The 24529-nt window shown below is 35.1% G+C and overlaps 3 protein-coding genes across 3 annotated transcripts; 1 reads left to right on the forward strand and 2 right to left on the reverse strand.

The window, feature by feature from the left end:
• Positions 1–836: 836 nt before the first annotated feature.
• On the reverse strand, positions 837–3109 carry LOC136823323 (double zinc ribbon and ankyrin repeat-containing protein 1-like). Its single transcript, XM_067079528.1, has one exon. It carries the CDS (start codon positions 3058–3060, stop codon positions 898–900), a length of 2163 nt encoding a protein of 720 aa, XP_066935629.1. The 5' UTR covers positions 3061–3109; the 3' UTR covers positions 837–897.
• A 4264-nt stretch (positions 3110–7373) lies between these two features.
• Positions 7374–9401, forward strand: LOC136813751 (uncharacterized). The gene is made up of 5 exons (XM_067070273.1): positions 7374–7380; positions 7551–7672; positions 8049–8142; positions 8548–8643; positions 9155–9401. The coding sequence occupies exons 1-5, from the start codon at positions 7374–7376 to the stop codon at positions 9280–9282; spliced, it is 447 nt and encodes a 148-aa protein (XP_066926374.1). The 3' UTR covers positions 9283–9401.
• Positions 9402–17441: 8040 nt separating this feature from the next.
• On the reverse strand, positions 17442–23583 carry LOC136821965 (uncharacterized). The gene is made up of 6 exons (XM_067078217.1): positions 21947–23583; positions 20395–21473; positions 20105–20219; positions 18795–19127; positions 18467–18688; positions 17442–18059 (listed from the first exon to the last, which is right to left on the reverse strand). Exons 1-6 carry the CDS (start codon positions 22235–22237, stop codon positions 17937–17939), a joined length of 2163 nt encoding a protein of 720 aa, XP_066934318.1. The 5' UTR covers positions 22238–23583; the 3' UTR covers positions 17442–17936.
• Between the last annotated feature and the right edge of the window lie 946 nt (positions 23584–24529).

Consider the following 24529-nt stretch of genomic DNA (forward strand, 5'->3'; position numbering starts at 1 on the left):
GAAAAAGAATGAATAGTTTTGATCGCTAACTGTCTTCGTTATTATAAGTATTTATAGAAATATTTGTTATGCGTGGAAACGCGGTAAATGACGCATTTTCGGATTTTTCAAAAATAAATTTTGACTTCAAAAGCTTAGAACTTTTAAATGTGTAAACCAAATTCAAAAAATTATACAGCAAATTTTAAATTTTTCCCACTTTGTAGAAATTCACATTATAAGAGACATAGTCAGCAATCAAACCCTTATAATTTTCGTGGGTCACCCAGTATACTCCAGTTTCATCGATTCTTTTTTAAACAATGAAAAAAACTGAGCGAAAAAGATATTTTTTAATAACAGTGCAATCAATATAGTATATAGTTTTTATGATAATATAAATAGGCATAGAATACAATCAAATAACTTAATTAAAAAAAAATTCGAAATTAATATTAACAATTTAAATAAAAACATTTAAAAACTATTTTACATGGTAAAAATGTAGTATATTTCAAAATCAATAATATACATAAACAAAAAGATAATTACAGTCAGGCATAAAAAATTCAAAAATCTAAATAAAAGTGAAGAGTTTGACCCAATCAACTGAAACAAGTATTTTAAAAGTTTTCTTTAAATCTTTTATCTCTCTAGAGAAAAGCAAATGATTGTCAATTACTTCTGAAGAATAAAAACAAAAAAAACATTGGTTGCATCTTGAGCCATGGCAATAAAATTTAACTTTATCCTATAAGGTTTGCAATCAAATCAAATTTAAGTTTCATGGCGTCATTTAGTAAAGATTGGGACTAGAATGGGACAAGAGTAATAATAAATAGAGAAATCCTACTGAACAACTTCAATGTACAAAAAGAGTCTTCATTTGACCCTAGCCATAAGCTGTCATGTTTAAAATTAAAGTTTCATGACATCATTCAGTAAACCTTTCGACGTATGTTGACTGAAGATAGCCAGGACTGCATCAACATTTAGAGTGACAGCTAAATCATGAGCTGACTGTCCTTTCTTGTCAAGAATATCAAAAGCAGCATCGTTTTCCAAGAGAATTTCAACAGCATCTTTCCCCATTACACCCATTAAAACAGCTTCATGGAGTGCTGTGTCATTTTTTGCTCCAGAAACAGCATTGATATCAACATCAGAAAGAATGAGAGATAACAAAATATCAAAATGCTTATTCATGATTGCTAGCTTTAATAAGGGGATTCCATTTTCATCTCGCACATTCACATCAATATCCTCTGAATCTAATAACAACTCCACTGTTTCCAGATTAGGGGTTTTCGGACTTTTGATAAGTTTGAGAAGCTCTTTTGTATCCTCAGAAAGTTTTGCATAGAAAGCATCAAGCTTTTCTTTGTCAAGAGTTTTCTTAGTTTTTGGTTTTCGTCCTGATGAAGGTCGAGAGCCATTTTGACTTCTAGGTGAATCAAAGTCATCTCTGGTGCTCTGTTTAGTGAAGGATCTTCCAGATGCTGGTCTACTGCGACCAGATGATGGCCGAGATCCTGAGATGGAAGATTTCTTCAACGCATTAATCAAGGTTTCACCAGAGTTAATGGTCTGATGTTTCTTACCTTTTTTCTGTGATTTTTTAGAGGATTCTGGGATTGAAAAAGATAAAGTAAGGTGCTTCAATCGTTCCTCTTCATCATCCTCTAAAGAACAACTCACCAAGTTGGATAATGTCTGATTACTAAACTGCTCACGAAAATCAATATTATTTTGAGTATAGATCTTCAAATGCTGTGACACATAATCAGTTTGTTGTCTCCAATAGCCCTTACCAGGACTGTTTTTAGGATGATCTTTCAAAGAGCTTTTTTGCATTGAGGGGATAATGGATTCACCAGCTTGTATACCAATATTTTTGGATTCCTTACGATTGACTGACTCAAATTCAATACTTTTCCATGAACCACTCTGCTCTTCACCTTCAGTCAATTTCTCCAGTAATCCTAATTGTCCTTTACTGGTTTTATTTCCTGTTTTAATTTTCAAATCACCTTTCTCAAGGATTTTCTCAAGACTATCTCGTTGTGGAGCTGGTAGATTTTTCCCACAAGAAGAACAATACTGTGAGCTAACCAAATTCTCTGTGGAGCAACGTTGACAAACAGCGGTTCTACTTTTGGAGTTTGATCTTTCCCCACACCAATCACAATAACGTGCATTTCCACAATTTACTCTTGTGCAATAAGGGCAGATAATAAAATCATTTGCAGGCTCTGGTGCTTTTTGGTTTTTCAATTTCGATTTTGAGACACCGTTCATCATGGGGGAATCACAAACCAAACAAACCTCAGCATTTGACAAATTGGTTGTCCCACAATTTTTACATTCAATCTTTTGTTTGGAGGATGATTTTATCATAGCATTTGCAAAAGAGTTTCCATAGGAGGATCTGATACGACCAGGTGCTGGTGGGAGGATTGATTTACATCCATTACAAAAGCGAGCATAAGGATCAGCAGGACGCGGCTCCCCACAATAAACACACATTAGATACTCTTCTTCACGTATATCTTGAAATCTTGTATCATTTTTATCTACATCAACTTCACCAGTCAAAATTTTACGAACAGGATCTTTTTTCTCTTGTGGTGCTCTTTCCTCACTTGTTCTCATGACTTTCTTGAACATCTTCTGATCTATCTTTTCTTCATCTTCGGAATCATCTTGACATTGCCAAGTTGTGTTAAATTTATCATTTTTCTCCTCTTCCTCTTCTACAGGAGCTTCAGTTACTGTAAAAACTTTGGTGTTCACATTACTCTCTCTAGAACCATCTTTAAGCATGGCAATAGCTTTCAATGTTCGTTTACCTCTTGGCAAAGTGATGGGTTTTGTATATTGATATGTAGTCTTGTCACCAATCTTCTTAAACGGATCAGGTTTAGTTCCATCAAGAGTAAAAAACACTATACATCCTTTAGTAGAAGAATGCATTTCTATCAATGTTTTTGTATCAACTGACCATTTTCGTGAACCAGTTGCACCAAAGCCAGGCATCTTAAGGGGTACAATGGCAGGTACTCCAACCATACCTGCAGACATGTTTGCTGATTTTTTTTTTTCTTTTGTACTTGTATATATGTCTAAAATAAAAGTTTAATGAATATTTATCATGCTGTTTCAAATGACAAAGTATTTTGACCATGGTGTTATAATGTACAGAAAAACTAAAAGGAACCGAGAACCTTCACTCATAAAGCTTGGCAACAACTGATTGACTAACCAAGAGACCAAACAGGACGATAAAAAGTAAATTTGAGGACTTTTATATCTTGAGAATGAACTGCTTCTTAGAAAGAAATCTGCATAGTTTTCTGAAACAGGAAAATGTCAAGATAAAAACAAGTGATACTTTTATGGACCTACCTGGTTATCAAAACTAAACAATGAGCATTGAAACAATGAAACACATAAGACATAACTGGAAAAAATAATATAATGAAAGCATATCTATGGGGAGAAACAATCAACACTATTGAAAAAGACTTTTGAAAAAAAAGTAAAAAAGCTACTAAATGCTTTTCTTTATAAAAACAATCCATTATCAGAAAACTGCACAGCTTAATAAATAAGGTTAAAATAAAAATAATAATTTGCCTGAGAACATTGACATGCCTATAAATAGTGATTCTTATAAATAAAGATTCGTTTTTCAGCCAAAAAAATAAAAAGTGTTTCTAGAAAACTCAAGCCATTGCCCAACCGTGACATTTTCATTTAAAAAAAAGCTAATTAAAATAATAATATGAGTACAAGAATATTGATCTATGCTTATAAATAGCGATTCTTATACTGGGTGACCCTCGAAAAAGTTCGGACGTTTCCCGACGTCTTGAGGCCGGACAAATTTCCCAAAGTGCTTGGAGTTTTGATATTTAGAAAGTAGATATCCTAACTTAAAATTTGAGCCATCACTTTTTAAATTTGACCAGCTTGTTCTCTACTTATGAGCTTTTAAAGTCAAAATTCACTTTTCGAAAAGTGTAAAAAACACGTAAAAAAGAGGTATTAAATTCATGCAATCAATCAGAAAATCACTTACAAATTGACTTATTTAGTTTGACTTATTGAGTTTTATGACATTAATAATTAATAAAAACACCTTTGAAAGTAATTTTTGTTTAAAAAAAGACTAGTTTTTATAAAAATTGGCGCTTTCATAGATTTTTTCCAAAAACTGTATATCAAAAACGTCTAAAAATACCAAATTTGATACCCCTTTTTTAAGCGTTTTTTACACTTTCCGTAAAGTGAATTTTGACTTTAAAAGCTCATAAGTAGAGAACAAGTTGGTCAAATTAAAAAAGTGATAGCTCAAATTTTAAGTTAGGATATCTACTTTCTAAATATCAAAACTCCAAGCACTTTGGGACATTTGTTCGGCCTCAAGACATCGGGAAACGTCTGAACTTTTTCGTGGGTCACCCGGTAGATAAAGATTCGTTTTTGAGCCGAAAAATTTTTTTTGTGAAAATCTGCTTCAGCCATCTTTTATTAATAATGTTAGCCTACTTTCATGCAAAAAATCAGAAAAAATTAATGATCCAATTTTTCACAAAGTCTTAAAAACCCTTTTTTTAGCTGTTTTTTGGCTGAAATTTGCCCAAAATTTTTTTTTTAGAAAATCGGGCTCCGTCACATTTTGGCCACAACTATTTTGCACCTTTGTACCAAAAATCAAAAGATTCCTATGATTCTATCCTGAGAAAAGTTGGTAACAGAAGAACGGACGAACGGACGGGCGAACAGACGAACGAACACAGGTTAATTTATAGGACCTCCACCCCACCGGGGTAGGTCCAATAATATCTACTACACTTAAGTGAGGACTGATAAAATTTTACAGGCTGATGCAATGCGATTTATTTTCTTCACAAAAGTAGAATGTAGAATGTCAAGGCGCTTGAAATTTGTTAGTCATTGAATATTTCATTGTTTGTGTAACAGGGTGTCTACGGATTATTTTTCAGGATTTTCAAGGTTTTCAAGGTTTTTTGGCCATTTTTAAACGATTTTCAAGGTTTTTTGGCAAAAGTTTTGGTACTTTTCAAGGTTTTTTGATAACCATTCGGCACGGCTCAGATAAGATTTGTAACATACTACTAGTAGACATCGTGAAAAACAAATATTCGAAGGCAAATAGACATCAGAAATAACTTATACATCTTTTAACAAAACCAGTTAAACAAAAAACGTGGTCAGGCAAAAAATATGCTATTGGTTGAGCCAGGGGAAGGGAACTAGACTTAAAAACGAATGTGTGTGTGGCCTGAAATAAGGTTTTTAAAGTCAAGCCCATACAGTGCAGAAAAGAATTAGCTAAATTTGAGTAAATTTGGGCAAGAATCGACCCTTATGGTACCTTTTGGGTGGACCTTTTCTCGTCTTTGTTCATTTTGACCCTTACAGTGCACTTTGGGAAGCTTGGAAAAAGGGCCCTTAAGGGCCCTTGAGTGCCCCCCCCCCCGGTTGTAGAGCAATTAGTGCCATAGAAATTATATTTCTCTTTTGTTAGTTGCGCTGGAAACCTCGTCATACATTTGATACATTTGATAGACATCACATCAGCTCTAGACCCTCTTTAAGCAGGAAACCCCTCCCCCTAAGATAGGAAGACCAACCCCTCAATTGGTAACCTCCCTTAGGAATACATTTGAAAATGAAAAAAACCCTTAAGGAATTCTAAAGAAGTTTTAGTCCAACCCCTTTAATACAATGACTTAGACCCATCATTCCAAAGGCAACTTTGTAGCGCTGCAGGCAAACATTTCCAAAAAGAGCTACCTTTAGGTAGGAAGACCCCCTCTAAATGGCAGCCCTTTTTGGAAATTCAAGCTTTTAACACCCCCCTCCTTGTCTGGGTTTCATCAAAATTCGAAACTATGAAACTACGATAGAATGTCTTCAGGAATGTCGTAAAAAGACTCATCAAAATAAGCGAACAAAGTTTTAGAATTTCTATATAGCACTAAATTTCTATGCAAGAAGCATATTTTTGTCTTGCACCACTTTTTTTGCCCACCTTGCCCACCTAAATAAAATTAGTATACGGTAATGAAGGGGAAAAGCCTAGCTAGTAATAAAAAATAAGAGCATTACAAATCAGAACTAATCAGAACCTTTAAGCGTTACTGGAATAACCTGGTAGAACCAATGACAATCAATAGAAAGATCTAGTTCATTGAAAGGCTAGTAGTAGAAGTATGGAGATACCTTACTTTGCGATATTAGAGAAGAACCTAGACTCTAGCCAGTGCATTATTCAGAAAAGAGTTATGATACTTCTTCCTTGTCATGATAGGAAAAAGTGCTTTTCAAGGTTTTTAACGATTTTTCAAGGTTTTCAAGGTTTTTCACAGAAAATTGATAGTTTTCAAGGTTTTCAAGGTTGGCTTGTTAATTTTCAAGGTTTTCAAGGTTTTCAAGGTCCCGTAGACACCCTGTGTAATTGCGGGAACATAATTTCAGTTTTGAAATCATAATTTAACAAAATTTTATCATATCTCAAACTTTTTAACTATTATGTGTGTAAACCCAAAACCTGGTCAAATTTATAAAGTTGCTGAACAACAGTTTTTTAATACGAATACATTTATGCACCCTGAACCCTTTTCTCTTATGTGTATTACGTCCCCTTTTGACAAAACCAATTATTTTCAAGCCTTAGTAGCAGAAATCATATTCCAACAAATATTATCTCAGTTCGTATATTACTGTGACACAGAACGTTATAAGTATCTAGCAATTTATATCACTTTCATGTCTGTATTAAGAACTCGTACACCTCAAGCAGGGGGGGTCGGTACTAAAATCTCAACATCTGACATTTGTGACGTGGTGTACTGCAAAAAATCAAAAACAAATTTTAGTACCATGTGTACAAAATACCAAAAGAGTGGGTCCCTAAAGAAATATTTCAAACTTAGTATTTGTTCTAAAATCAGCCAAAATGGAGCATTTTTTAAACAATTTTGGAATTTTCAGGAATTTTCAAAAACTCTTCAGAAATCTTTCAAATTCCAATTTTTAAATATTTTTTAAAAATATTTATGTACATTCAGCACAGTTTAGTAATAAAATATTTATTTTGTAGATTGATCCACTAAATTCGAAGGTTTGTAACAATACCCATTTGGTAAATTTAAAGCCTAAAAGGGCAAAAAAAGGGTGGTATTATGTTAAATTGCTCAAAATAATTTTAGTACATGTGTACTAAAATAAAATTTTCGAAATCGGTGGGGTATGTCAAAAATTCGAAAATCCTCTAGTACTCTGTATGTCTTACATTTAGTACTGACCCCCCCCCCGCTCAATGGGACAATACATCTCTTTGGATTACTGGCCGTTTTAAGTTCATGTCAAGTAAGAAGTATATCCTTAAAATTAAATTACACCAGGAATTTGTTTAACATGGTGACCATAAGAGCAATTCAATAAATCACAATTAACATGAAGATTTGGCTTTTTATAGGATAAAGCTGAAGTTTTTATTGAAATTCAAAAAGGTGTCATCTATCATTCAATTTTTCAAGGTGTAAAACTTGGCATTAAGATACCAGATTACCATGGACAGTACAGTGGATGGGCAGGTACTGTTTACTATTCAGTAACCAACATTGATCTTCAAGACATAGATGACCAAGGATGGAGAATGGTGAGATTACAAAATGATGTTTTATTTAATAATTGTTTTCTTGTTAATCGAATATTCAAATGTTGTGTTTCTTAATGTAAATCTTCCTTCTCTGGTCTGCTGACCCGAAAATAAATTTCCACCTGAGTGATTTGATGAAGGTTTATTATAATTCATGTTACCAAGCCTGGGGTCCCGTGACATCTTTTTTACGACCTAGTAATTTTTTTTAGTCTATTCCAAAGAACAGTATATTACAAAATATTTTTGAGAGGGAGGACGCGGATTAGACCAGAGAAAACTTTTTATGACCAAAATAGTGACGCCATAGGTGAACCCCAGGCTTGACCCCCTACTAACATCAACATTTCTTGATCAATTTCTTCTCTCTACATAGGTTGATGATGGAAATGGAGGAATGACACTTGTAGTTAAAGGTATCACCTTGAAGGCAAAAGCTGATGTCAGCTATAGATATCTACTCCTCAGAGGTAATACAAAGGACAATAACCTTTCTTAATTATTTTTTAAATAATGAGAAAAAAATCCAAAAAGTAGATAATTTCAAGCTTTGAGATTATAGATTATAGATCTAGATTATTTTTATGTTCCCTCTTATTTTCTGTAAGACAGATATTGAGAAGAAAAGCCTTTGACTGTGGTTGTAAGACTTATTTACGTATACAGGTTTTTTCCAACACTCTGGTGATTAGGCCCCCCTGTTTATTTGACATCTGAGAGTAATAAATTATTATTAAAAATAATAATTATGATTACATTGAATTACTTTCAGTAGTACTAATGCAATGAAAAAGCTGAAGGGTTCTTGCCCCAGGGATGCTTTTCAATGGAATTATACCAGCAGAAAAAACATTTTTATTTACTTTTTATTGTAGACACAACTACAATTTCTATCAATGGTGGTGCTAACAGCTTTGAGTTTGGTGCTGTATGCAAGATGAAGCTCAATAAACTTGACATCAAATTCAATGGTAAAATATTTGTTAAAACTCTACTTTCCAACTGTAGTTTAAGGCGCCAAAAATAATTTGTGGTGTTTAAAATTCCGCGGGGAAATCCCCTTTGTCTCAAATATTTTGTCCATGATTGTATATTCAAAATTAATTATTCTATGCTTCTGAAAAAAAAGTGATCTTTTTGGTAACTTCATTTTGACAATGTTGGTTACGTCACTTTTTGCACCATTGATTTGAAAGAAACATGGAGAGTTCACTGAGTCAAAAATTCATCTCTTTGCAGCAGTCATAGCCTAACTTTTCAAAAGAGTATCATTTTATATTACCTTTTTCCAATTTGGTGGTATTTAGGCAGAAATAAGAGAAACATCCCCCAAATAAAGGTCTCCCAAAACTTCGAGTCAACTTTCAGCTGATCAAATGGTTTAATTTTTGGAAAATTTTTTCCCTAGTTTAATAAATAGTAACTAAAAATAGTTATATAAAACATTTGATGAGATCATTATACTTATATTAAAATCATTAGGTGGAGCTGATTGGTTCTACAAGTTTGTGGCCGGGGTTGCAGGCGATATAAAGTCTCACATTCAGCAACCTCTTGAGAAAGGAGTATGCAAATATCTGGAAGACATGATGGGAAAAATTGGAAAATAATTACCTTGAAATTTTTACTAGGAATTTATTTTTATTACTTTTGTATACCTTGAGTACACTTTGTATACTTCAGTCTCAAAATTGAGTCATAGATGACAGACCAAATCTTGGAAAAGTAACTCACTCAAAGTCAAATTTTGAAAAATACCTTACTATTTTACCTTTTTTAAGACATAAAAGCAGACGATTATAATTTTCTTCTACACGTTTTTCGTAAGAAACACACTTTTAAAAAAAGTGAGGCTTAGAATTCCTAAAAATTAAGAAACATCTAAGAAACATACTGAGGCTGAGAATGAGAAAATACCAGCGCTCCTTTGCAGCTGTTTATCAAATTCCACCTATGAAATTGCTGCATTTCACACAGCCCTTATTTTTGGCACCTGTGGCCTCTCAGTGCCTTGCACAATGGGTAGCTGTAAAATCTCCTAAGGCTTAGGTTTTTTCTCATTTTCAATTTCTGGAAGAAAGCCAGAGAAAGCGGGAATTTGATGCAAGAGTTAGATTGTCAACAAAGTGCCATAAAAAAATCATTGAATAAAAGAAGAACTTTAAATCTTAAATATTTTCATTTTGAAGAATTGGTGCAAAAAAGTGAAACATGGAAAAGTTTTATTTTTTATTGGTTTAAAAAATTGAAATAGGAGATTTGGAAAACTTTCTATGTTTGGTTTTTTGCACTGTAACTATGGGTAAGCACCTTGTTGCTAAGATGTTGGCTTGAAATCGAAAGTGAAATCACTGAAAACGAAAGTAAAATTGGCCCACACTCCAAATCCCGTAATCTTGAGTTTTGGTCTATTAGACTATTGTATTATCGGCGTGCGTCCTTTAAGCTTGACGAAGTTTAGAAACATGTAAGATACATTTTAAGATACATTTAAGGCTCAAAAGGCCGATTTCTTAAGGCTGCTTGGTAAAACTAGTTTCTTAAAATAAAAAAATGTGTATTTTTCAAAATTCCAGATGGCCTGTAGATTTTCAAATAAAGCAGCATGTGATACACGACACCAGAAAATTCTTGACCCACATGGAAACAAATGGCTGTTGCTATTGAGCTGGTTCATCTTTTCAATCGCGGTTATTTTTATAAACCCAGGGTAAGATTAGGCTACAATCTATCACATTGCGCTTTATTTAACAATCTACAGGCCGTCTGGAATTTCGAAAAATAGAAGAAATTGTAATTTTTCAACAAGATTGCAGATTTTTTCATTTAAGTACCATACACCATCTGAAAGCTGAGGATTTCAGCTTTCTACAGTAGTGGTGAGATTTGTTTTTGGCTATCATTTCCAGCTCATTAGCAATAAATAAGCTAAAGTTTAACAGTCATCGGGCCGATTTTCAGACCACATCGGCAAAACTCCCCACACCCCGCCCACGCAATTTTGGTGCCTCTGAAAATTATATCTTGCTGGCGTGGTGTAAGGAGGCGATTCTTTGAAAAGGTGATTTTTTTGTGTTTTGAATTGAAAATGGAATAACTTTGGTAATACTTACCGTAAGTTGGTGTAATATCGACACCCCTCGTCTAATTCCGACACCCTTCTTTAGAGACAGGAATAATATAAAAGCATGAATCACTGATTGAAAAAGGATTATTTCTCTGTGACCTGTGACAAAGGAAAACAGTTTCAGCCTTTCTATCAATTTCAGCTGTTAAAAAGGGTGTCGGAATTAGAAGAGGGATGTCGACATTAGACCAAGTTACAGTAACCAATTTTAATAAATGACCCTCATTTTTATCACAAAGGTAAGGACTTTCAAATAAAATTAGTTTGGTTTCTAAAAGTTGAGGGGAAAATTTTATTCGAAATTCCAGACGGCCTGTAGATTTTCAAATAAAGCAGGTTGTGATAGATTGTAGCCTAATCTTACCCTGGGTTTACTAAAAAAACCGCGATTGAAAAGATGAACCAGCTCAATAGCGACAGCCATTTGTTTCAATGTGGGTCGAGAATTTTCCGGTGCCGTGGTCAGCGCTAAATCGCGTTTTTACCTTGACGTCGAAAAACATGAATATCTTTGGAAAGAAAATACTAAAATTGATACCTTGATGCAGTTTTTTTTACTTGTTTCCCTGATAATTCCTGATTGATTTTAAAAAAAGAATGAACACATTTGGATGATTTAAAGGTAAGTACTAATGCCTTGAAGTTCATTTTTGTAAATTCTTCCTCGTTCCGCGCAAAAAATCCCGACGAGTGCGCACCCTAACAGATATCTGTAAAGCCCGACACAAGTGTTACGCGTAAGCCAAATCGCGTATTACGAACAACCTCTAAATTGCCGAGTACAGGAGAAAAAAAATCGAAATTCAAAATGGCGGCCAAGCCCATGATGATAACTATCAAAAATCTGCTATTGCAGCTCAATAAATCAATGAAATAATTTGAAATAAAAAGTAAACAAACCTTGAACCTTTCATGAATCCAAATAAATAAATAAAAGTATTCATCTAAAGTGAAGATTACATTTCAAAATAAAACGATTTCCAAACCAACCTAAAGTCAGAGTCTGCCAACTAAAAACTTCTCTGCGGGGTCCCTGACAAGGAGTTACGACTTCAGACTTTAGATTCCAATTCTTGTATAGGCTGCAACTACACTGCCAAATGATCTGTATTACAAAGACTTCCAATTGGGTCAATAAGTTAAGAAAATGAGATTATCTTATAGCACGGGGGTTCTGTTTTTAAAAACAAACTTCAAGATAAAATTGTTAATGAGCGTGTTACTTAAAATATCACTTACTTACATAATTTATATATGATATAACACCCCTTTCTTAAATAATGGCCTCTTAAAGTCTTTTATGTTTGCCGCAAGAAGGGAGAAACATTTAATTTGACCCCCGGTTTTTTCTCTCTTTTTCTAACAAATTCCCGCGCGTTAGTGTAGACACAACTTTAATCCGGGGAAATGAAGCGTTTTCATTGGTCTAAAATCACGGATAGTCACACGTGACCAGAATTTTTATCCAGGGCAATGCCGTGGTCGCAATGTTTTGCTTTAGTGAGATTGACCATTTTGTTGTTTAGATTTGAGCAAACCAAAATATGGCTTCGTTGGAATACCGGTTGAAACACTTGTGCCGAAGGGCTAGATGATAGGCAACATATAAGCTTTCTCCAGCAAAAAAATGTGAAGCAAAAATTTGACTTTTTAAATTTCGTGCCGATGGATAGGATCTAGCATTTTTATTGTTTTCGGAGCGCGAGATCAAAAAAAGTAGGCGGCAAACGCTATTTCACATCTCTCAAACCGGTGAAATTGCATATTTTAGTCACGTGACTTTGGTAGGAAATCCTTCCAAACCTAGGCTTCACTTTTCGATATAAGCCACAAATCTAGCCCTTTGGGCTTTACAGATATCTGTGGTTCGACCTCCCAACCATTCCATGTGTTTTGACTTTTTGTCTGATAGTCTCAAGTTAGAGAGCAGTTAACGGTAACTTTTGATCCAAAAATGCAAATCCAAATGCAAGACAAAAGAGAAGGTAGAAAATACCAGATACCAGAATACTATTTCTCCGATATTATTACATTATAGGTTCTAAACTTTGGTCTATATATTCATCAGAGTGTTTGAATTGAAAAATTGAAATCTAGCTAGTCTATGCCATCCCATGAAATTTAAATTAAACATAAACTTTTCACATCAAAGGAAAAAATAAAAATGTATTAACCTTCACTATGAAACTGGATTAAACGTGTCATGAATTATGAATCAGAAATCTTTGAATTGTAACCAAAACTGCTGAGATGATCTTGGCAACCACGAAAAAAACGAAAAAAATTGTCCTTGTGTCTCTCACATCTTTGACTACCATTATGATCTAGCATATCAGCTGCACTTTTCTTTTAGGTTTGTCAGAACGTCCGCGGTCGCGCGGTGTTTATCTGATATTCCGATGGCGTTTTGGCGGCCGCCCACCTAAAGCTCTAAAGGATGAGCGGACCAACAATCCCTAAGGCTCACCACGCACTTCCAGTTCTTATAAAATTTGTGAACTAGAACTGTCTAGGGTCATGGCCCAGAAGGCTCACAAGACACTGCGCACTTCTAAATAGGCACTTCAGTCACGTGTATGGTGGCCGGGCGTTGTGTCACGCTAGAAATAAGCAAAAAAGAAAAAAAAACATCGCTTGAAATTTTTTTTATTTTGTAAAAAAAACTTTTTTTAGCAAAAAAAAAAAAAAAAAAAAAGTCAACGGGAAATAAATGAAAAAAAATTGACATGGCCGAGCATTGTCACACGGTGGACAAAAATTATTTCCTTGAAATAAAGCACATCGAAAATAATTATTGAAAATAGAAAACTATGGGGCGCCGTTGCGGAAAAAAATAAAAAAAATATTTTTTTGAAAAAAAGAATTTTTTGATGTAAAAAAAAAACTTTTTGATGTAAAAAAAACTTTTTTATGTAAAAAAAAACTTTTTTATGTAAAAAAAAACTTTTTTATGTAAAAAAAACTTTAATGTCAGAAAAATAAAAGTTTTATAAGAATAATAAAAAAACAGCTGGAAAAAAATCTACCATGCTTAAAAACGGAAAAAAAGTAAACATACAATATCGACTATGCTTTCAGCTTGGTGGCTGGCTCGCCTCCGCCTAGTTGGCCCGGGCCATTTGGCCTACTATATGGCCCACTTTTTGGCTTGCTGATTTTGCTGAATAAGCAGTTTTTAAAAAAGCGAGTAAGAGTCGATCGTCCATATAAGGGGAAAATTACGAAATTTATTATAGACCCGTGCGGCCCGGCAATCACCCTTACGGGAAGGTCTTGCGCTGTACTAATTGTTAAAAAAGTCCAGACCGATTTAAGGCAAAATCTAATCAGGCGCTGTGTCTTCAATTTTGATGCTACGTCTTAGATATTTTGCAGGCTTGTTTTCCATCCGGTAGAGATGCCTCACAGAAAGTTTGACCGGCTAAAAACGCCGTACGGCCCGGAAATCGTCCTTACGGGGACGTCCTGCCTGCAGCGTACCTTTCGCGGCCCGGTGACCGGTGACGGTGGAGTGATGAAATTTGGGATGCTTTCCTCCTTCGATATGCTTGACGTCTCCAGAAAGTTTCAAGTCGTGAGACCCACCCAGTCCGGTGCTATTGGAGGGGGTCATTTACGGTCCCGTACGAGTCCTTTGGTCCTTTACGGTCCCCGTAGCGCCCTTCTGTCAACTTTTCAGGACTTCGGACCTATTTTTTCTGAATCTACACCTAAAAAAACATGAAATATCAAAACCTGGATAAAGATTTCAATAGTGTCCCTTACCCGATTCGAACTAGGGATCGCTAGTGTGTGAACCGGTCGCCCTATACCACTGGGCCAAATTCAAGACGTACTCTGTCAAAGCTTCTCAGGGATGTCATTCCTTCGCTAGCTTACGATACTAGGCGAGCTTTTATGTTTATGTTCTGTAAAATAGTTAGGTGATATTCATAGTCGATATATTCGCTCTCCGAAAACAAAGTAGATTTTTTTTGCAACATTTTTTTTTTTACATCATTTTTTTTTACATCTTTTTTTTTTACATTTTTTTTTTTACATCTTTTTTTTTTTTTACATCTTTTTTTTTTTTTGGATAATTTTTTTTTTTTTTACATAAAAATTTTTTTTTATTTTTTTCCGCAACGGCGCCCCATAGAAAACGACTGGGAAATCGTTATGATACGACAAGGGAAGCATTTTAGAAAAGTCATTAACAGAAGGAAATGCCTGAGGAGATTTGAGTTCTAAATAGTGGTTTTTCATCAATTTTTCTTCTGGATTTTGCTTTAAAAAAACAGTCATAACTTTTGACACATCTTTTTAGAAAAATTTTCCGCAAAATTTAAAATAGTTTTTAAATCAATAAAACTAAGCACTTTTTGTAAAAGAGGGTGATGCAACATATTATTAACATCTTTTTAAAGTTCATAACGTCATTTTTGCAATTAAATTTTTAATTACTCTTAAGGGATTCGATTAAAAAGCAAATTATAAAGGCAATTCTTTGTTAAAAGTGTTAAGGAACCTGAAATATAACTTTTATGTTCAAATACTAAAATCAATTTTTGGACTATGGTCGGAGCCCTTAACTCGGAAATTTTAACCTGTAACTCTTGATATGAACAACTCGAAAATTGTAACTCATTTTGCGCAACTCGACATTCATTTTAAAGACCAAACAAATTTTCATTGCGCGGGCCGCTCGCTTGGAAATTTCCCGCCGTGACAAAAAGTCAGAAGTGCGCAGTGTCACTTGAGCCTTCTGGGCCATTGACCTTGGACAGTTCTAGTTCACAAATTTTATAAGAACTGGAAGTGCGTGGAAACTAGAAGTGCGTATTTTGAGTCTTTTGGGCCATCGTAACAATATACCCGACCTTCAGAGCAATAAGCGTGGCGTAGCATATTTCCACATCGCACATCTGGTACAAGATAAATGCATTGTGTCCGATTTTGCAAGCCAACTTTTTGGAGGCACCAATCACGCAATTTTTTTCGTAATTCACGCAATTTCTGTTCACTCAACATTTTCCAATTCATGCGCGGAATTCAAGCAGTTTTTTAAAAATTTTCACGCATTCATCAAGTAAAAAAGCCCATTCACGCAAACCGCTGGGACCCTACCTCAGGACCCCGGTGCACTGACCTTGACTTGACAGCTGGTGGGACGTACTACTTGACTTGAGTTTGAAAAGTGGACCCTGTCAGATATGAATGTTGGTAGATTTAGGAACCTGTCAGAAGGTGGAAGGTGGGGGCACTACAGATATCTAAGCCCGAAGGGCTAGATTTGCAGCTTTAAGCTTTCTCCAGCAAAAAAAAGTGAAGCTAAAATTTGACTTTTTAAATTTCGTGCCGATGGATAGGATCTAGCATTTTGATTGTTTTCGGAGCGCGATATCAAAAAAATTAGGTGGCAAACGCTATTTCACAAACCGGTGAAATTGCATATTTTAGTCACGTGACTCTGGTAGGAAATCCTTCCAAAGATGAGCTTCACTTTTTGAACAAAGCTGCAAATCTAGCCCTTCGGGCTTTACAGATATCTGTGGGGGGCACTCATATTATATAGTATACCAAAATGGTGTACTGTAACGGTGTACTTTTGAAAGAAGGGTTTTCTTTTAGCTGGAAACAATGTAAATTGCTAAATTACAGACAGTCCGACAGTAAAAATCTGATGTATCTTATTAGTTTTGACTTGCACCCGTTTCGATTTGTTTTGCACATTGTGTCGACATCTCAGGCTCATTTTAATTTAGCTTCAGCAAAATAAGGTATGAAATCAAACCACACCGCAAGGATCAGAAACGTTCGGTAAAATGCACTGAAAATGTACCTTCAATTCAAATTCACTGCTTGTTTAGAAATCGAGTCCCCCCAACCCTGGGTTAGCAAAAATGACTAAAAGTAGTTGAAAAATTGAAAGATTTTCTAATTTCCACCCTGAAAATTATCCAAAATAACCAAAAAGTTGACCCTATTAGATACACATCTTTGAAATTAGTAAATTTGGAACCCTGTCAGATATCTTTAGAGCCTAAAAAAAGTTACCCTGATCAGCGGCACGTCTCCCCGTACTCGTACGTAGTTTTTTCTAAGTGCCCCGCCCCGCCCGGGCATTTTTATCTACTCTCGACGAAATCCCCAAAAGGGGCAAACAGAATTCTGTAAAAAAAATTATATATTTATCTATAAACATTAATACACGCATATGTTACATAATTAAAAATACATCATTATATAAACAATTAAATTAAAGACTTAATTTCGCGGAATTACTACAAATTGTATTGCCGCACTTGATATACAAACATGTAAACAAGTCGCTACGAATGCCCCGCCAACGCATTGATAATCGCGAATGAATGTTTGAAGGCCGCATTAATGCTTTTCTCATTTCATTTTGAAACCATCGAAAAGTGGTGCGCAGCACAATATCGATTATATCTTATACACGAAAAAAGAAACACAAAAATCGAATGTTTTTCTTCTCTCTGATTACCTGATTGGCTGATAAAAAGGTGCATTACACTTTGTAAGAACTTATAGAAATTATAAAGTAGAAGCTTATAAAAATAAAATATGCTCACATTGTGTGCTGTTTGCTTTGTAAGACCTAATAACCGAAAGGTCGTCTATGAAGAGTGGTTGATAGTAAAAAATATATGAATTTTATTATATATGAATATTATATAATTTTTTTCGAAAATTTTCCACCCAGGACATTCTTATTCCAACCCCCCCGCTTATTAATTTTTGGAAAAATATTTTTGAAAGTTCCCTCTTTTGTCCTAATTCTGCTGTATTAGCCTCCTTTTCAAAAATTTTCAACCCAGGACATTTTTATTCCAACCCCCCCGCTTATTAAGTTTTGAGATTTTTTCCAACCCACCCGCTTATTCCAAACCCCCCGGCTATTAGGTACCCGAGAGTATATATTTAATAACGTCTACTGTTACTCCTTTGTCAACATATAAATTTGTCCTTAAACCTGGTCGACGTAAGGAGCCATTATTGCCATAACACTTAGAACATCATCCCATTAGTCATTCCCAAAATCCATCATAAAACAAATGCATCTCATAAAATGTTGTGGCAACGGCAACGCGCCAATAGTTTTGACGTGGATATTCGTAAAGTCGTCTATCAGGCTCACTCTATCACAGAACTTTTGGTATCGCCGCATTTGCATCTTCGGCGTTTCTTTGACCCTCTATCTCCGCCTGGGTTTCTTCTTCGTCTGCTACGCATATATTTTTCGCACTTCTTCATTATCTAAAAATATAATGAAATTGGTCTAGTTCACTGACTTTTGGAGACAGTCTTACCGGGACAAATTTGACCAATTTTGACCAAATTTCGATCTTTCAGGGGGTAAAAAGTTAAAATTTTACCTATTTTACCGACCCTTAGTGGGACTGAAATTTGATTTTCTGATTTTCCGACCCTTAGCGGGACTTTGGAAATCCAAAAAAGGTACCCTTAAGGGCAGCACAATACCGTACCCTCCATTTGCCTAAGTACCTCCCCGGGCTCTCAATCCATTGACCTCTAAAGCATCCATCGATTCGGCTCACTCAACTTACTGTATATACATTGCTAAAAGTTTTAGAAGCTTGGATTGCATAAAATAAATGGAAAATAGATTCATACTTGTAACTAATACTTAAAGTTTTACATACACTTCCATTGCCGCACTCTTTATACCCATATATATCAACTCCATTATTCATAAATACATCCAACATTTCCTCGTTGTGGTCCTCCAGAGCTGCATGGACTGGATACCATTCCGAGGAAGTTGGAATGTTGACACAGGCTTCCATTTCTATCAGTAGATAAGCTGTCTCCCAGTCGCGTGCTTTACACGCCATTACTAAGCCGGTTTGCTTTTCCTTGCGATCCTTGAAAAAGAGAGAAAGAACATGAGTGGAGTGGAGTGGAGTGGATGGAGTGAGTTGATGAACGTATAAACAATTGAATTGAAAGATTTAGTAACTAGCAACTCACAATAGCGTTAAGGTTGAGTTTTGCAGATTGACGAAGATACTTCAGGACTTCTAAATAATTTTTTCGAACGACTTCATGGATTATCGAATAGCCGTCAGCATTAAAAGAAGTTGACTCGTCATTTATCAAGGCCTGAATTCTCAACTCGTCCAATTCCTTGAAAATGATTTGTATCAATGCCAAGACATGGCTTTCGTCAAAGTCAGGGTTTTTGATGATTTGATGGATAATGTTGTTTCCATTCCGGTCTGTAATATAGACATCTGCGCCATGGCGGAGGAGGGCCATTATAAATTCTTTGTTGAAATCTTGTAAAGCCGTGTGCAAAGCAACCTAAAAATGATATATAGAGTGGCTATTAAAAAAATTCTTGATTTACAAAAACTTTAGAACCAGTGAGTATTCAATCTAGTGCTCAAATTTAGTATTTTGTTGCAAGTGGTCTGTTCCTAAGGATCTAATAAGAGTTTATATAAGGTTTAAGAACCAAGACCAAGTTCAATCATCACATTTCATATCTCAAATGCTATAATTCTTAACGGTATTTTCTATTTTTTATCTAAAATTTTCTTATATTTAGAAACGAGATTGCTGCTAGCAATGCTAATGCTGATAGACGAGATCATTAACGTAGATAACTGCTTTTTTAATTAACTTCATTACAAGACACAAAAGAAAGAGAGAAACTGTATTTGCATAGGATTGTTATTTTTAGAGAGAAAGAAGGAAGGACTACTGTATGGCATGTTAATCAAGAAAGATATTTAATTTCGTAGAATTTTGCGTGAAAGCTAGATATCTGTCGTTGCTTTGAAAAGCACATAAAAAAGACGAGAGAAATTGAAATACCGCTAAATTCAAGTTGTTTTGGATGTGGTACATACATTTTCAAGAATTTTAAAACCGACTGTCTAGAAACGCTCTCAGGACCATCAACAGTGTATGCTTATACTCAGAAGTGTATATATAAAATAGACAGTTGTTTTCGTCACTGTATAATAGGAACGATCATTGAAACACCTCTATGTCACAGACCCGGTGGTAGAAAAATTGGTCAAACAAATATTTCCTTGAAATTACAGTAGCGTAGCCAAGAGGGGCGCAAAATTTGTGTAGGAGAGCAGATTTCTATGCCATTATAATGATCTTTTAATAACTTGAATAGATAATTAGAGTGTCATAAAAATCTGCTCTCCTACACAAATTCTACGCCCCTCTTGGCTACGCTACTGAAATTGAATGGAAGAAATTGCACCCAAAACCCATTCTCCCTGGCGTTTTTTTAAGAGTGAAAATAAGCTAGAACATACGTATCCTCGGCGGTTACGGTGATTCACGTATTTGTACTTCTGAAGTAGTGGGATTTTGCTAAGAACATCCAAAGCTTCTTGCAATTTCTCTTCTTTCACCAATCGATGGAATTGCCTAAAATACAAGAAAAGTTAAAAAGTCTAGGGTTTAATTCTATTGACAATGTTTGTCTACCTCTGTATGTAATGCCATTTTAGCTGAGAGCTGGCGAAGGCACACAATTTCCAAATAACAGGGAAAGCATTTCATTTCATGTTTTCTGTCAAAAATACAATTGAAAATGACTCACGTATATCCGGAATCGTCAACTTCGTAATCAGGAGTGAATGGATTTTTTGGCTGACTTGAACTCGCTACTTCAAGAGTATTGACATTGATGGTCAAGCCAGTGTCAATTTTGTTATTGTTCATTTCTTCATTGTCTAAAGTAAAATTGAGGTCTTGAATTTCTGCTATTTGTGGTAAGACTGACTGTTGCATTGCTGTAGATTGTTGTTGACTGCAATGTGGTTCTTGAAGGAGCTGTCTGAGATTCTTTCCTTCTCTATGATCGTTTATTTGACATTGAGGGTTGGTCGGCGAAGAATTTTCACTGAAAGCATTGTCAGGAAAGCCCAAAAAACCAAGGTATGTGGTTCCAGTAAAAGACCCATTAGCAGAATTGGGTGGCGTTGCATCTGGAGGCATCGAAACATCTCCAGTCCATTCATTGCAGGCGTTGAATGATGATGACTGGATATTTTGTTGCTCAAATGAGGATTTGAAACTACTACTTTCAGATTCAGCAAATGTTCTTTTCCTTGTGGTAACATTTACAGGGGAACTGGAACAGTTTTGCTCACTTGATATGGAAGCTATTGATTTTCTTGGCACCTCTGTACCACATCTTTGACAGAATTTTGGATTTTCACCAGCTAATTCTGCACTACATTCTGTGCAGAATCTGTGGACCTCTTTCGGACTGGTTGCAGTTTGTGAGAGGAAGTTTGTGGTTTGGATACCACTACTCGATATATCGGTTAAATGTGGAGTTACCCCACTGGCAATATTAAGTAGTTCCGCGAAAACATCATCCGGAGGTGAATGAACATCTTGAAACGTTGTGATCTGTTGACACAGTATGTTTGTTTGAGGTGATTGCCACGAACTACATCCGGAGTCTGGTAACGAGTCTTGATTTTGAAGTTGCTGAACACTTTTGGGAATGGCAACATTTTGACAAGGTTGTTCAAAGTTGATATTGGTTAATGGTTGTTGATTGAAGTACATGTTTTGTGCTTGATTAGTACTGGTAAAAGACATTGGATGTTGGTTATGATTGTGCAGTTGCTGAGTTCCAATATTCTGAGCATGTTGATTCATAAATCCCTGTAATTCGTCGATCAATGTACTTTAAGGACAGAAACTTTCGCGGGCAGAAACTTTCGCGATTTTGATCCTTTTTCGCGAATATTTCTGCCAGGTACGAAACTAAACCTAAAAAACGCGAAAGTTTTTTTTCGCGAAAAATAAACTTTCCCACTCAGTTTTGCACTGTTTGCTAAATTTTTGCGTGTTTTATAAGCTTTTGTTACCAAAAAAAGATAGTTTTATATGAATTCGCGAAAAGTTCTATATGTGAAATTTCGGCTAAAACCATAATTCGCGAAACTTAAATTCACTAAATTTCGCGACTTTTTGACTTCGCGAAACTTTCTGCCCGCGAAACTTTCTGCCCTTAAAGTAGATTCAATGAATAAGTGACTTTAACGAGAACAGAATCTTGAGCTTATCCAGTCACTGACTTCACCAAAATTAGTTATATAAACAGCTAAGAGTAGCCAAGAAAGACAAAAACTTACATTTTGCGGAGCTGAATTCAACTGAGTTGGATAATGTTCAAATTGTTGGTTGTTATAGTGATTTTGATTTGGGTTCGGTATTCCTTGGTTGGTTGTTGCTAATTGGTGCGTCAAAGGTCCATTTTGTTGTTGTATACTGTCAGCAAGCTGCATTGACACTCCATCCAGATTGATTTGCTTTAAGACGTCTGAATGGTAGTGCTGACAGATCTTGTTTACGCAGGACCAATGTACGCCGTTGTTTGAGACCATACTTAAGCTACATTGCGGACAACTGCTTACGTTTACCATACCAGTTCAAAAACAACACCCAAACGAAATGTGATTTCCGATAAAATAAAATGTTCGTAAATTATTGAATATTTACGTCTCATAAACTGTGCTGGTAAGACCCGTGAGTTGGCAAATCCAAAAAATTAGATTAAAATACTTTCTTTTCTTAATTATTTGATATATCTTTTTAAATCTTGATCCACTTTTCTTTCCAGTTGTAAAAATGTGTTTTCTGAAAGTTGATCATGGAGGACTTCCAACCAACAGATATCCTCTTTGCTTTTACGCTGAAGGTCTATGACTGACTCTAAAAATAATAAGGCAAAAGCATCCCTTTATAGTAAGAGTACAGTAAAAACCTTATTTACAAATCAATTATCTTGTAGAAAGTATAATTATCAAATTATGCATATTGTTTTTTTTTGACAATTGCCACTGTCTTTAAAGAGATCTTCAGTTGATTGGCCGAAAATATTATGACCAGGGGTTTTCTTAAATCTCTTTTTGTTTTTGATTTGTTGCGTCTAGCCTGGACAATATTTGAAATAAATCAACGCACTTGCCAAGTGTTTAAATTAGATTTGATTGGTTAAAATGACAAGTTTACTTAAGGAATTCCCAATCTGTTTAGAACTTTGAACTTTGAATCCTTACGTCGTTAAAAAAATCCTAGAGGTGTATTGTTAAAAAAGAGGTATCAAAAGCTGCTAAATAAAACAGTAAAACCTGTCAGTGGAAAATCTTAGAGGACTGGGACTTTACTAAAAAAAACAACCAACTCGCACATTACTACATTTCTAACTTTAGGGAGAAAGGGCGTTGTTCGATATATGAAAGATGAACGATTGGATAATTGAACTATCGTGTGACCAATGTTCTATTTTTGTAACATTTGTGCAAGAGAATATTGCACTTTCAAACGAGTAATTTTATCACTAATGATTTCCTGATATGGCGACATTAAGCAAATCACTGACAAAGCAACTTTCGATCAAAAAGCAATGAAAATTTTCTCAAGAACCTTTTAATTTATGGAAGGATGCCAATAATTATAACAAAAATTCGTTCCTTTTACTTTAGCAATGGAAACCCTTTAACAGGTCTTGGGCTAGTATTTTCAATTTACTTTTACAAGAGAGAAAAACTTTATCCTCATCTCTAAGAATGAAAGTACAAACTAAACACACTACCATCGACATACGCGAAGTTTAACCAATCAGACTTCATCAAAAAAGATAAAAATGAAATACAGTAAGATAAATAAATACATAAACGCATAAAATCATGCAAACCTGCGTTTAATTTAGGTAAAAAATAAGAACTTTTATTCAAAACAAACAGAATTCGTTTAAGAATCGAGCGTTGTGTATCTTTTTCTGTTGACTTTTCCAAACGCCTTGACGTTTATTAATCGTAGAATTCCCTTTGAACGTTTTATCTGAATCCCATCATCTTTTGTAGTTGTCTTATAAAGAATTGTTTTTAAAAATAGAAGGTATTATTATTTTGTTAAGCAATGATGGTGCTATGATGGTTTTGTGCGCGGGAATACCCCGAGGGAAATTCTTAAAAATACGCCAAAGGTTTATTAACTCTTTTTTTGCCATGGTGGGTGTAAAGAAATCAAGATAAGAGTGATAAACTCTCCAGAAAATAATTCCGTAAGATAGAATCAGAAAAATATTGAATTCTCTGTGTTGTCTTTCTCATCTTTCTGACGATAGAAACTCAAAGAATGAGATTCAAAATTCAATTGTTATTATGATATGGTATACCTTCTTAATAGCCTTCTTGGTGCCAACTATGCTATAGTCTAAGACTATCTAAGAAACGAGAACTTTGAGACCCTTTTTTTACGAGAGAATACCAACCACCAGGCTCAAAATTTCCAGAGTTGTCTCTTATCTACTCTCAGTCCCGGATTTTTATTTAGTAAACATTTCTCGTTTCGTATCGTATACGGTTAGAAATTCTAGTCTTATCTAGCCTGGAGGAGAGTTACTTCTAAAAGGGGTGAAATCCTTAGTTTATCTTTCCACCGGGGTATTTTTAGACTTTTGGGAATTGAATTTAATAAATCGGGGTTGAGAGACACATCCCTGTGTCACAGATCCTTACATTTTCAGCCCAACTGGTAAATAAACTTTGACTTCATCCCTCCGGGGGGGGGGGGGGGCACTCGAAGTAAACGACCGACCGTATACGTGCAGCTCCTAAGGGTCCTTTTTCGAAGCTTCCCAAAGTGCCCTGTAAGGGTCGAAATAAGCAAAGAGAAAAATTGCACTCTAATTTGGAAGATTTGACCATATC

Source organism: Clytia hemisphaerica, unplaced genomic scaffold (assembly GCF_902728285.1).
Source record: "Clytia hemisphaerica strain Z4C2 unplaced genomic scaffold, Clytia hemisphaerica genome assembly, whole genome shotgun sequence".
Classification (NCBI taxonomy): Eukaryota; Metazoa; Cnidaria; class Hydrozoa; order Leptothecata; family Clytiidae; genus Clytia; species Clytia hemisphaerica.